At 40.2% G+C, this 13,478-nt stretch overlaps 1 protein-coding gene across 2 annotated transcripts; it reads left to right on the top strand.

Annotated features, from left to right (window-relative positions):
- Positions 1-219: 219 nt before the first annotated feature.
- On the top strand, positions 220-11,339 carry LOC144640321 (uncharacterized). 2 transcript variants are annotated; one of them, XM_078499495.1, is made up of 5 exons: positions 2,624-2,739; positions 5,557-5,847; positions 7,035-7,319; positions 7,936-8,308; positions 11,275-11,339. In XM_078499495.1, the coding sequence occupies exons 1-4, from the start codon at positions 2,688-2,690 to the stop codon at positions 8,283-8,285; spliced, it is 978 nt and encodes a 325-aa protein (XP_078355621.1). In that variant the 5' UTR covers positions 2,624-2,687; the 3' UTR covers positions 8,286-8,308; positions 11,275-11,339. The 2 variants fall into 2 exon arrangements, 1 of the variants encoding a protein (XP_078355621.1); XR_013568334.1 differs by lacking the exons at positions 2,624-2,739; positions 5,557-5,847; positions 7,035-7,319; positions 11,275-11,339 and adding exons at positions 220-291; positions 813-902 and having other exon boundaries at positions 7,936-8,051.
- The last annotated feature ends 2,139 nt before the right edge of the window (positions 11,340-13,478 follow it).

Genomic DNA, 13,478 nt, shown 5'->3' with positions numbered 1-13,478 from the left:
TTTAGCTGATGGCATCAAGTGCTACGTTTGTGCCGGCACAGAAAACACCTGTGCAAAGGATAAACTTGAAGCAGACAAAGCTCGATACTTGAAGACATGTCCCTCATCAATGGATCGCTGTCTGACGACCTGGGCTAAACAAGATGGCAAAACAGCGTTGACGAACTCGTGCGCCAGTAAATCAACGTGTGATACTGTCAAAAAGGTCTGCGATAACATATAAAGATGGACAGTGTACTGTCAGCTGCTGTGACACTGACGAATGTAACGCAGGCTCAGCCGGATTGCCAAGTAAGTGAGAACTTCTAAACTTTTCATAGACTAGAAATGAATATTTATCTGACCTTCAAAGGTGGGACTTTCTATGTTCTGTTGTGCGAACTGCTATCGGTCACCTTTCGCTTGAACAAGGAGTATTTGTTTCGGCATGCTGCCACGTGGACGCATTTTTAGCTTTCTGCATTCTCGTCCTTATAGCCCTTATCACAATTTCTTAGCCGGCGAACCCTTGGCACAAGAAACAAAGGGCTCTGGGGACATAGAATTTTTGAATAAATTCGAATTTTCATGATTGGCTGTTTAAAACAAAGAATTCTTGAACGGAAGGCAAAAATGCACCGACTCTTTCATTATTCTTTTGAAACATCATGACTGCAATACATGAAGACCGAAAGTCATGTAGGACTGCAAATCCTGTGTCTTTAGAGTTCTTCCTTTTTTTCGTGCCAAGGCCCCGCCGGCTATGAGAAACGAAAAGGGATCTGGGGACAAAAATGAGCTTACTGCACAACTGATGATCTGTTTTTTCACAGGTAGCGATCAAACGATCGGTCCATTTGTTAGAAGCGTTTTGCTTTTGGTGGTGCCCTCCGGACTTATAGTTTTTTATATTTACTGAGCTGGTACGTATTTTGGTAAAAAGACTTCTTACTTTCCTTAAAAATCGTATGGTTCTATTTTTTTCCATTTTTGCCTCCAGGACAATAATATGGCAAAGGAATTATTGGTCACGTGACCTTTTATTACGTCACAAATCTGCTTTTATGCTTCCAGGAATAACAGAAAATCTTTTTTTCATAATTTTCTTTTCCCTCCTTCTTTCTACATTTAATACAACCAATGTACAATGTCATTTGAACTACTATTAAGACAAAAAGGCAGTCAAATTTAGGATTCTGACCAATATACAGCAATACTATACACTAAAATGTCTAATGAAAAATAGTGAATTGTATTGAGTTTCTGATTGCATCACACTTTCAACAGCACGCTGGTAAAAAAACAGGTTGCAGTTTTTGTTATAATTTGTACTTCTGTTCTTGCTCCAATTTAATTTCTTTTTCAACTTTCATTTTCGCAGATGGAATCAAGTGCTACCATTGCCTTGGCACGAAACACGCATGCACAAAAGATAAACTAGAACGAGACAAAGCCAAATACGTCAAGACTTGCCCCAGATCACTTGGCCGCTGTATGCTGTACTGGACAATCAAAGACAACCAGGCAGTGGCGATGAGCACGTGCGCCGATAAAACGTTTTGTGATGCCACAAAGCAGGCCTGCAGTGACAGCTCAGCGGCAGATTGTGCTGTTAGATGTTGTGAAACTGACGAGTGTAATGCCGTCTTCTTTTGTTGCGTCCCTCTCTTTCATTGTGTTCCTGATGTCCTTTAGCTCTGTGCTAGGCCTTGCACTTATCAATCAGGCATAAACATGAGTAATCATAGTAAAATATATGAAGATACAAACCAAAAGCAACTTAGTCTGCGAGCAGGTTCTCTTCTTTGGGAGCAGCGAAGCTAAGAAGTCCAGATCTGGCCCTCTCTCAGTCACGTAACGCTACGCTTTCAGGATAGCTCCCGCTCCCGAGACTCCTAAAGCGTAGCGTTGCGTGTACAACTGACCCACTCTGCCGGCTATTCAGTCATACTTGGGAAAGTCAACGCGAAACCTAGACAAGGGAGCAGTGTGAAACCCAAACACGAGAGCCTGTTCACAAGCTCAAAAAGATTGTAATCGAGAAATGATTTCTTTCACTCCTTTCTTAAACTTTGAATCAATGTTAGGGTCATGAATGGTCCATCAAAATTTTACAGTGCTGGCAAATTAAGGCGTCTGCTCGGAATGCTCGCAAAATTTTAGTAGGTGCTCGTTTGTTCGTGCTTGCATCGCGACTTCGTCGCTCAAAAGAGTCGACTTGTGGCAAGTCTAATACTCCCCCCCCCCCCCTTCTAGTTTTCAGCAAAACTGCTGATACCTATACATTTCCTTTAGGGTACCTTAGCACCTTAAGCATTTAATAGCAAGAAAATAAACACAGTTTGCTGAAATACAAGCTGCTTAGAACAGGCGTGTTGCCTTGGTGTAGTCGTTTTGTATCGTTTCTTCCCTTGTTGTTTTGGTCGTTCTTTGTTTTACGTCACTGGTGAGTTTCACAAGTTCTTACACAGAGAATGAGCCAAAGAATGTTTCTCTCTCTCCAAAACCTAAATGGTGGATCTCAAAGGAATGAGCTAATGCTAGCTAATGTTTCTCCCCCACCCCACCCCCCGCCGAAATCGCATGCCAATATTACGCGATGACGTCATCGCTTAAAAAGGAAGAAAACCCCTGGGTATACATCCGCTAGCTGACTTGACAAATACAAACAAGAAGAACTGTTAGAAGAAGATTCTAAGACGCTGGAAATGAAAGGTTTTGTGGTGGGCGTTTTTGTTTTCTCTGCAGTCATCCTGGCTGGTAAGTTGATTCTAGTTCTTTATCAAACCGTCGTCGTTAGTACAGAAACTTTTTATGACAGTTCTTTCTTTTAATCCAAACGTTTCGAAAATTTCGGTCTGAAGTCAAATGGAAAGGTCCCTTTCGGTTCGGTTCGATCGTAATATTTGGGACAACTCTGGAGGTGGTCCACTTCGATCTGAGACAGGCCGAACAGACCCAGAAATTTACCGTTCCATTTTATAAACCTACAAGTAATATAAACAGAAAGTTTGGCATTGCAGGCGTGATCGATGCAAGGCGTAGTAGGATTATATTATTTAATAAAAAGTTTAATAAACGTGAAGCGAGGCTGGAGGCCTCGCGTGTTGCGTGACATATAAAGTTTTCGTGCGTTGTCGGTTTCAAAAAACAAGTCACAGCAGTGAACTTAAACTAGACTGAAGAGAGTTTCGAGTCGATTCAGGTGAACTTTTTCACAAATCGTGCCTTGAAAAGCAGAGTATTTTACCGTTTCAACTGTTTCAGTTAGCATTCAACGCGCTATAAAATCCACGATATTAATTACTTGTGCAGGATCGTGCAGGATCGCATATCAAAATGCAAATCAAACACGGCCGACAAATTTGGAGCACGCTTTTTGCTAGCACTAAAACTGAAACAGGAAATACTCGACGCATCGTGAAAATTGTCAGTAATTGCTCCACCAATTCTTTAGTAAACCCAGGTTCTCCGTTTCTTAGAGGGAATAGAATTCTCAAAGCAAAGACCAACTTCAAATAACGAACAGTCCCCCAGGGGGGTGCTCCGGCTTGTTAATGACGGGGATGATCGAAGGATTTTTTTGGGTTTAAAATTTTCGATTCCGGGATTTTTTTGGGTTGGAAAATATGGCAAGTATTTTTTGGGGTGACTTGATTTAGATAGGGGATTTTTTTGGGTATTAAAAACGAACTCAAGTGCCGTGGCGCGGCCTTGGCGAATTTATTGTATGATGAATAAACAAAACGAGTGTTCTTTGTGTTATGTTATTGCCCCTCCTGAAAATTTAGGGGTAATTTGACAAGGGATTTTTTGGGGGGTTATTTTTGGTCCAGGGATTTTTTTGGGTAATGTCGGAAGACTTAGGGATTTTTTGGGGTCCTGAGTTTTGCCTCCATTCGATCATCCCCGTCATTCAAGAGCCGGAGTACCCCCCCCCCTCCCCCTGGGACAGTCCCTTAGGGAAGTTTCCAGGGAAGCCTTCTGCCCTCATGCCCCCACATAGGTTTGCTGTTCTTTTACACTAACCTTTCTCATATGAAGAAAATGCCAATTGCACAGGATGTTTACATCCTAAACCAAAAAAAAAGCTTAAATGGAAAAAATCGTTCCGTTCAGTAGAGGATGCAAAAGCATACAGGAATCACTTGAAGCTTCGGTGGCACTTCAATGCGAAAAAACGACAGCCACATTTACAGCAGTTGGTTAGGCGACTTAGGTCCCAGTAGTATGCGACATTGTGACACGACTGAAAAGACTAGGGCTATCCCAAATTAAAGATGCTGAAGTTTTCCCAAAACGTTGCTTGGAATTTCTAAAAAAATTGCTTAAAAGTTGCTCCAAAATCCAAAAAGTTGCTCGAAAGTTGTTCCAAAAAGATCCAAAACGCTGCTTTTGAAGAAAAAATCTCCAGGCATATGCTAATTTCCCTTTGAAGGTAAAATTTCTAAGCATTTTCATGCAATTTAACAAAACAGTAATATTTGAATAACATTTTAAGGCAAAATTTCTTTCACTTAGAACAATCGTGAAGGTACTGAATGATCCGAAAGTTGACGAATCTTCTCGGCATCCTCGGAAATCTTCGGCAAATTTCGTTAATTTTTGGAGAAGTTCGAGAAATGCTCGAAAACGTTTGTATGGCCTTCGAACAACTCTCGGAAATTCTTCGGTCTTGAAATTGCAAAAAGTTGCTCAAAATTAGAAAAGGTTGCTCGAAAAGAAAAACGTTGCTCGAAAGATGAAAAGTATCCCAAAAGTTGCCGGATGTCTTTGGAACGGCCCTAGAAAGGACGGACGTGATCGCACTTGTATTTTTAACAATTATCCTGCAAAATCGCGCGAAATATCGCCTGATATTTAGCCGACGAGGCCGTAGGCCTATTTGGCTAAAATCAGACGACATTCCGCAAGATTGAGGAGGATTATTGTTTTATTATTCAACAAATTGTCAACGAAGCACATTTTGCTGATAGAAAAACTGTATTTATACAGCGCTTTCAGTGCCGTAGCAAGGGTAAAATAAGTGGAGAGGAACGCGAGCGCCGGAGGCACGAGCCGCTAGGGGGTACGGGGGCATGCCCCTAGAGGCTTGGAAATGCTATTTCCAACATTCTCCAAGAGCTATTTGTGATTTACGCATATCGCGAATTTGAGACATTTTTGACATTTTAAAGACATTTTGAGACATTTGAGATTTCGTTGTTGTTCATCACCTTACGTAAATTAAAAAATGAAAAGAAGTACAAATGTTATTGTTTCAAACCTCTCGGGAGATAAAATTTTACTTTTAACATCTTATACAGGTCTGTTTTTTTACTTTTTGGAGAAAAAAAAAACTGGGGGGGGCACGGCCCCCCCCGGCCACTCCCCCTTACTACGGCACTGGCTTTACAAGATTTCGGACGAATCTTCGCAACCTACCTATATCGCAGGATATCTGTTATGTACGGATGACAGATAACGTTAAGATTTTGACCATATATGGGCAGCGCGCGCATGTGTTGATTAATAATCATCGATATCTTACAACACGTTTTACTACTTCGAAGTCCTGCGTCTTTTCTTTCATTTTAGCTGATGCATATGCCATCAAGTGCTACGTTTGCAACGGCAATGGTGATGCCTGTGCAAAGGATAAACTTGAAGCAGACAGAGCCAAATACCTAGTAACATGCTCCTCATCAGTGGACCGCTGTATGACGGTCCGGGCTAAAAAAGATGACGTCACAGCAGTGGCGAAATTGTGCGCAAGTAGATCAGATTGTGATGCTGCCAAAAAAGCCTGTGATGACGTCATAGATGGACAGTGTTCTGTTAGCTGCTGTGGAACTGACGAGTGTAACGCGGGCTCAACTGGATTACCAAGTGAGGGGAAAATTCATTTGTTCTCGAGAGAGTAAACTATTTTTTTTTCTTCGTTACTTTGCTTCTTACTTAAGTATACGCTCTGTTGTGTAACAACAACAACAACAACTTTATTTGCACCCTATACATTCAATTAAATTAACAATACAATAATAAAAAAATAAAGTAAAGTGCATGGCTGCCCAGAATAACCACGATTGGCTAACAAGATTGGGCAGCCATACTTAGTTTTTATTACAATAATTTATAAAAAGGTCAGGTATACTTAACATTTACATAGCAAACTACACAACACACAAAAAACTAAGTAGGCTTAAAGAAAAATTAATGTAAAAAAAGATGGAAAATGAAGTATACAGACAGGTTAACTAGCAGAGTTAAATCTAGAGTTATAAATATGAAAGGTTCAGTTAATAGCTTGTAATAATGCTTAATTTATACTTTTCTTAAATTGTTTAAGTGACAGAAGCTTAATGTCATCACTGATAGCATTCCAGATTTTAGCGCCCTGATATCTAATATTAAAGATTCCATAATTTGTTCTGGTTTTGGGTAAAGCATAAGTCATTCTAGAGGAAAATCTTGTATTGTAACTATGAGTTTCTTTTGCCGAAGTGAAAAAAAAAACATCAAAATTAGAAGGGAGAAGTTACGGGAGAAGTTGTGTATACTGTTAGTATTCAATTCATTTGTGTCACATGCAAGCAGAATGCGTTAAGACGGTCTGGCTTCTGAATCATGGCAAATGTTTTAGACTAAATTCTTCAAACAACTTATAAGTTTTACTAGTTAAGGGGGACCTTCTTAACTACAGATCTAGAGCAGTTGCTAAGGAATTGCCCAAGATGGTTTTTGGTGGCAAGCTATTTTGAAGCGTTCGGCAATCCTTAACGGTGAATTTTTGGTAAGGAGGACAATGATTACGTAGTAGTTTTAAATTTTTGAACCATTATTTTATCCATTCAAGCACTGACCCTGCAAAAGACTAGTTGAACTATTCCAAATATTGGTTGATTAAAAGTGCCCTTGCCATAGTATAGAACCAGCCTTGCAATTTAATTAGTTTTTCACGGAAAATGATACCCTATTCTATTCCCACCCCCCAACCCATGAAACTACCCAAGTGAGCCTAAACTACACAACACGCGGACTGGTTCAAGTTTTAACATCTTCTCTTTTTATTTTAGCTGATGGCATCAAGTGCTACGTTTGTGCCGGCACAGAAAACACCTGTGCAAAGGATAAACTTGAAGCAGACAAAGCTCAATACTTAATGACATGTACCTCATCAATGGATCGCTGTTTGACGGCCTGGGCTAAACAAGATGGCAAAACAGCGTTGGTGAACTCGTGCGCCAATAAAGCAACGTGTGATACTGTCAAAAAAGCCTGTGATGACGTCACAGATGGACAGTGTGTTGCCAGCTGCTGTGACACTGACGAATGTAACGCCGGCTTAGCCGGATTGCCAAGTAAGTGAGAACTTCTAAACTTTTTATAGACTAGAAATGAATATTTATCTGACCTTCAAAGGTGGGACTTTCTATGTTCGGTTGTGTGCGAACTGCTATCGGTCACCTTGTGCTTGTGACGTCAGCTGAAATACAATGCACAGCAATGCAATACTGAATAAAATATGAGATAAACGGCACGATATTACCACCTCCGGTCGCATCTTGTTATAAACCAAAACTTGTTTTTTACAATGATAACGTTACTCGGTCTCGTTTTCTTTATGTTTTACTCGAAACTGTCAGAGACCAATGGATTTAGGTTCTGCGTAATCCTTTTATTTCGCCTGGCCCCGAGAAAGATTTAAAACAGATGGAAAGGCAGAATTTTTATTCGTTATTTGTAGACTCTTTGTATATCGACTCGCTAAAATACAGCAGAATATATTCTTACCAATATACAGCAACAATATACACTAAAATGTCTAATAAAAATAATGCATTGCACTGGGTTTCTGACTGCATCACACTTTCAACAGCACATTGGTAAACAAACAAAACAGATTGTATTTTTGTTATAATTTTCACTGCTGTTCTTTCTCCAATTTAATTTCTGCTTTACCTTCCATTTTCTCAGATGGCATCAAGTGCTACCATTGCCTTGGCACGAAAGACGCATGCGCAAAAGATAAACTAGAACGAGACAAAGCCAAATACGTCAAGACTTGCCCCAGATCACTTGACCGCTGTATGCTGTACTGGACCATCAAAGACAACCAGGCAGTGGCGTTGAGCACGTGCGCCGATAAAACGTTGTGTGATGCCACAAAGCAGGCCTGCAGTAACAGCTCAGCTGCAGATTGTGCTGTTAGATGTTGTGAAACTGATGAGTGTAATGCGGTCTCGCCTGTTGCGTCCCACTCATCCAGTGTGTTCCTGATGTCCTTTTGCTCTGTGCTTGGCCTTGCACTTATCAATCAGGCATAAGCATAAGTAATCATAGTAAAATACAGCTAATTCGAGAAAGGTTGTCGAAAAAAAAAATTCAAAAGTGCACGCGATAAGACCAAAAGGTGGTATGGATAGAAAGGGGTGGTGAATGGTCCTTCAAAAAATGCGTGTCTCGCAAAATTTTAGCCAAATTTCAGGGTCTCGTCGTCTCGAATTTTTCTTTGACGCCTTCTCGCAGTCTCGATTTCACTTGCAAGGCTAAAAATGTCTCGGGCTTGCAGAAAAGATATCAGTCTCGCCGTCTCGCAAAGTCTCACATTTACCATTCGACACCCCTATAGAAGTGGAGAGCTACCGCACGTGCAGAATACTAGTACAAATAAGGCCATCCCCTTTTTTTTCGTTTATCGTCGTGTTTTCTGACTTTGGGTCGGTCGGTCGGAATTAAAAAATAAAAACAAAACAAAAAAGTGGATAAGGAGTCTGGAACTAGGAGGCCCGGTACCTCAGCATAATATACGTAGAGCCTGGAAACAAGAAGACATGGTTACAAAGTCAACATGGCGGCAATGGAGGAGGGAAAATCGACGGCGTGGTTTAACTCAAACGAGAACAGCGTAAAAAGGATGAACCATTATTTAAAATAATGTGTCATTACCTTCATTACCTTTTGTATAACATTTTTTGAAAACGAGAAAATCTGGATCGGTCGGACGACGCTAAACAGAGAAAAGAGGGGGGATGGCCTAAGATGGCGACGTGACAAACGCAAATTTGCACGTTTTCTTTCTCTTCAAAATTTTCAAACTCAAAGACATGTGATAGCAAGAGTAAAGCTAAAGAAAAAGCCCTCCTGAGAGGGAAAAACAAAATTTTTACGTGCATAAATCTGTCTTGATTTAATAAAAGGTGGCTACAGTCTGGCTGTCAAGAAAATTGAATGGGGTTGAGATTTTTTTTTTTTTCTTTTTTTTCTTTTAAGGACATGGGAGATTATTTGGCTTACTTTCAGTGGAAATGAAGTGCTTTCAATTTTATACTCATGGCTTTTATCCCTTCTACCTACCTAATTGGTAGAATTCATGATTTGAACAAAATGCCGTAAATGCAGTCTTTTTGGTTCATAAAGAGATTTATTAGAGTAATTTACGTTGAACATGAGCTACAACTAGTCGATTCATGCAAAGCTTCTTGCAAAAATATGTCTTTAGAACTAGAGCTGTGTCAAAATCTTTAGACACCTTTTATTAAATCAAGACAGATTGCTCAAAGGAAATGCGAGTTAAGGCAAATTTTGGATCAAGTATTCCAACAAAGTAGTGATTTCACTCTCGTGTGCCCGTCCCAATGTCAAAATTAGCTGATATTCTTGTTTACTGTAATGTTTAAAGGTTATATTATGTGTGTGTGTCTTTTTCTTCTCAGTGAAGTCTCATAGATTAGAGCTTTTTCAAGGAGACTTCACTGGAGCTAATTCATTAGTCCTCAAATATGGCTCTTTGAATCCATTCTTTTCCAATTCGATGGATTTAACGTTCAATTTGTGGTCTATTTTGGGTTGAAGTGAGCTTCAGAGGAGCGTTAGGGCGAACAGAACATATTCTTGTCCACAATCTGTCTTGATTTAATAAAAGGTGGCTACAGTCTGGCTGTCAAGAAAATTGAATGGGGTTGAGATTTTTTTTTTTTTTTCTTTTTTTTTTCTTTTAAGGACATGGGAGATTATTTGGCTTACTTTCAGTGGAAATGAAGTGCTTTCAATTTTATACTCATGGCTTTTATCCCTTCTACCTACCTACCCCCCACCCCCCCCCCCCCTTCCATTTACTTTTGGTTAGTTTACCCAGGCTCCAACTCGCCATATCTACCGAACTTTGAATTCTAATGGCGCGCGCTGACTTGTAGAACAGAGGTGATCTAGTTTTTCATTTTGCTGTCTAAAGGAAGTTTGCCGGAGGACATCATTAAGTCCTATGAAGGTGGAAGTCTAACGATTTGCAAGTTTTGCGTCGGCTGTTATTGTACCTTAGAACAAAGCTTTAACGGGTTGAACTCTTGACTCGGTACAGTTTTGCTAGGTACAAATAGCGTTGTGCTTGCTTTAGACGGCAAAGGTCTTCAGCCACATCAACTAGGACTCGGAACTAGACTTTAGGGCTGATTTGAAGGCGGTCATGGCGATATTCGGCTTGAACTCTTCCTTGGCTGGAGACTTGGCTGGAGAAAATTCTGTTGTAATGTCCGGGGGTATTGGTTCCCTTTATAACGATTTTTTCCACATCCGGGGTATTACATTGTGAATAAGATGGAAAGGTTGCAAAGAGCGCAGCTGATGGTCGAAAGGAAATCACTTCAAACCCTTATGTGAGTAGAATTCTCTTCATTTGATGATTATTTTGCCGTTTGGCTAAGCTAGCAATCAGAGCGGCCTGTGATTCGATAGTTAGTCAGCAGCAATTCGATATGCGGGGTTTCCGGCCGTGAATTGACATGAACTATGACCGAATGGTCTCGCTGAGTCATGAATTATTTAGTTATTTTAATCCCGAATTCGTTGAAAATGAAGCGATCGTCGATGTAAAATGCTTTCTGATAGTTCATTTTAGACCATGCATGGATTTAGAAAGCTTTAGTCCATCTCTCGCTCCGGCGCTTTAAAAATTTGTTTTCATTTGATGTTATTTCATGTTGTAAACAAGTTAATTAAATTGGTAGAATTCATGATTTGAACAAAATGCCGTAAATGCAGTCTTTTTGGTTCATAAAGAGATTTATTAGAGTAATTTACGTTGAACATGAGCTACAACTAGTCGATTCATGCAAAGCTTCTTGCAAAAATATGTCTTTAGAACTAGAGCTGTGTCAAAATCTTTAGACACCTTTTATTAAATCAAGACAGAAATACAAGCTTGTACATTTCCTCAAGGCCAATATGCCAAATTCAAGTAAATATCCAGGCCACCTTTCGGTCTTGTCGCGTGCACTTTTGTGCTTTTTTCCGACAACTTTTCTCGAACTAGCTGTATAAGACACGATCCGAAATTGACTTAGCCTGTAGGTAGGTTCTCTTCTTTGGGGTTTTGCATGAGCAACGAAGGCGTAAGAGACACCGGCTCATTACTAGTTCGCGCAAAAGCACTAGGACCTACCCACAGACTCAAAGCAACTTAAATCGAAAGATGATTTAGGCTCGATTTTTGCTGTCTTCTCGAGTCCGATCCTTGTTCCCCTGCGGGCTTATTTTTCCGAGAAGCGGCTTGAAATCGAGCGTAGAGATGATTCTTTCTTATACTGTATTCTTTTTTTTAACTTTAAATCAATGTTATAGAGAATACGAAGCAAATGATTTTTATATAGTCCATTCTCGTTCCCATAGCCCTTTACGTTTCTTGTGCAAAGGCCCCGCCAGCTTACAGCCGTGAAAAGGGATATGGGGACGAGACTGTTGTCAGTTACACGTCCTAACTTCTCTGCTATTTGAGAAGAGACGGCGTAGAGAAGAAAGGAATGTAAAACTGAGGGATTCCAATAAACTATTAGAGCGGCCATTAACTTTGCATACACCGTGTTAAGCCTGGTTTTCACTAGCGCAAGCACAACCGCAAGCATAAACGCAAGGATAACAGCTCTTATTTCACCGTAAAAACGGCTTCGACTCAAGCAGAAGCACAAGCCCATTGCATTTTAATGCTTGTACTTGTGCTTGCGGCAAGCACGAGCACAAGGATCAAATTTTGTCCTTTTTGCATGATTGCGCTTGTGCTTGTGCTTGTGCTTGCGCTTGTGCTTGCGTCGCTAGTGAAAACCAGGCTTAACAGTCCGGACTATAGACAGTTTTGTCTATATGATTCCTAGCGATATGATTTGGTGGAGACAAAACCAAAACAAATTAATTTGACCGCGAGGGATTGGGTCTACTCTGGCGGTGTAATACAATTCGCTTCTCAAAGTTTATTGAGGAAGAAAAAGCTTCATGCTGTAGCTTCATGTTGTACGCAGTGCTTATATCAAATGTATAACACCTTGTTATAACAGTGTCAGAACCGGACTTTCACAAGAACAATCCTCTCTCAAGAAACTGTCAGGCAAGATTTACAATACCATTTTATTACGCGATATTTTTAAATAGCGTTTTTTGTGGGCTTAAGTGGAAACTCCACAACCAAAGAATAATTCAATCAAGTTTTGTCATTGTTTTCACAGCTACCATAGCCACAACATTCAGTAGCCTGTTCCAGGCTCTCGGTAGTTGGGTGAGAGCAAAAACGCGGGCGAGCGAGGAAAATAACGTGGGGGGAATAAGGCGAGGGAAGGAGCCTTACCCCCGTCGTTTTTTGGTCTTTTTTTGCTCGCTCGTCCGCGTTTTCCGCTCTCCCCCAACTTCCGAGAACCTGGAACAGGCTGCATTTACAGTGGAACCCCAAACCTCTCGATGTCAGACTTATTAAACCAAAAGGTCCGAAAGTCGTTTCCTTTTGATTTTCTTCACTGAGTCAAACAGCAGTTTTGTACCCGATTTCTTGAGCCCACTATATTCGTTTCCCTTAAAGGTTCGAGAAAACGGGATTCCACGGCACCATAGTTACCATAGTTACCACGGTAACCAAAGTTTTGGTCACCATATTTACTAGACTTGCCACAAGTCGACTCTTAAGAAGGCATGAATAGATTGTGCCGGTAAATTCAGGAAAAGTTGCTTCACAATATACCCAAAAGTTGCTCTAAAGTTGCTCACCAAAATTTAAAAAAGTTGCTTGCTCTCTAGAGTCGTTTTGTTTTAGATAAATACTCAAAACGTGTTTGATTAAAAGAGGCCAAAAAGCCATTGTTATATGAGAAATATAAATACTTTGTTGTAATCAATATACTCTTTAAACTCAACATAACTTCCATAATAGATTAAAAATAAAAAAAAAAATAAAAAAAAAGATAAAAAAAGATAAAAATCCTTCAAAATGAAACGACCTTTTATGGTTTGGATCGGTTTTATATCAATTTGTTGCTTAAAAGTGGCGCTTGCAGCGACTGGGCCAAAACGAAAGCAAAACAAAACAAACTTCTAGGCGTGTCGCTTTAAGGCGTGTGGTAACGAGGTGATGGGACTATCTTACGGATCGTCTTCGAAGGTGCAAATTAACCACGGAAAACCAAAGTTGACGGTTAACGGCGATTTATTGCTTCGATTTAAGAATCAACGATCAAGGATAAACGATCGTAAAATATCGGTAC

The sequence above is a fragment of the Oculina patagonica genome, unplaced genomic scaffold (genome assembly GCF_052425735.1).
Source record: "Oculina patagonica isolate OP01 unplaced genomic scaffold, crgOcupat unplaced250, whole genome shotgun sequence".
In the NCBI taxonomy this organism is placed as follows: domain Eukaryota; kingdom Metazoa; phylum Cnidaria; class Anthozoa; order Scleractinia; family Oculinidae; genus Oculina; species Oculina patagonica.
Note: the sequence above shows the minus strand (reverse complement) of the source record. Positions and strands in the feature narration are given on the sequence as shown.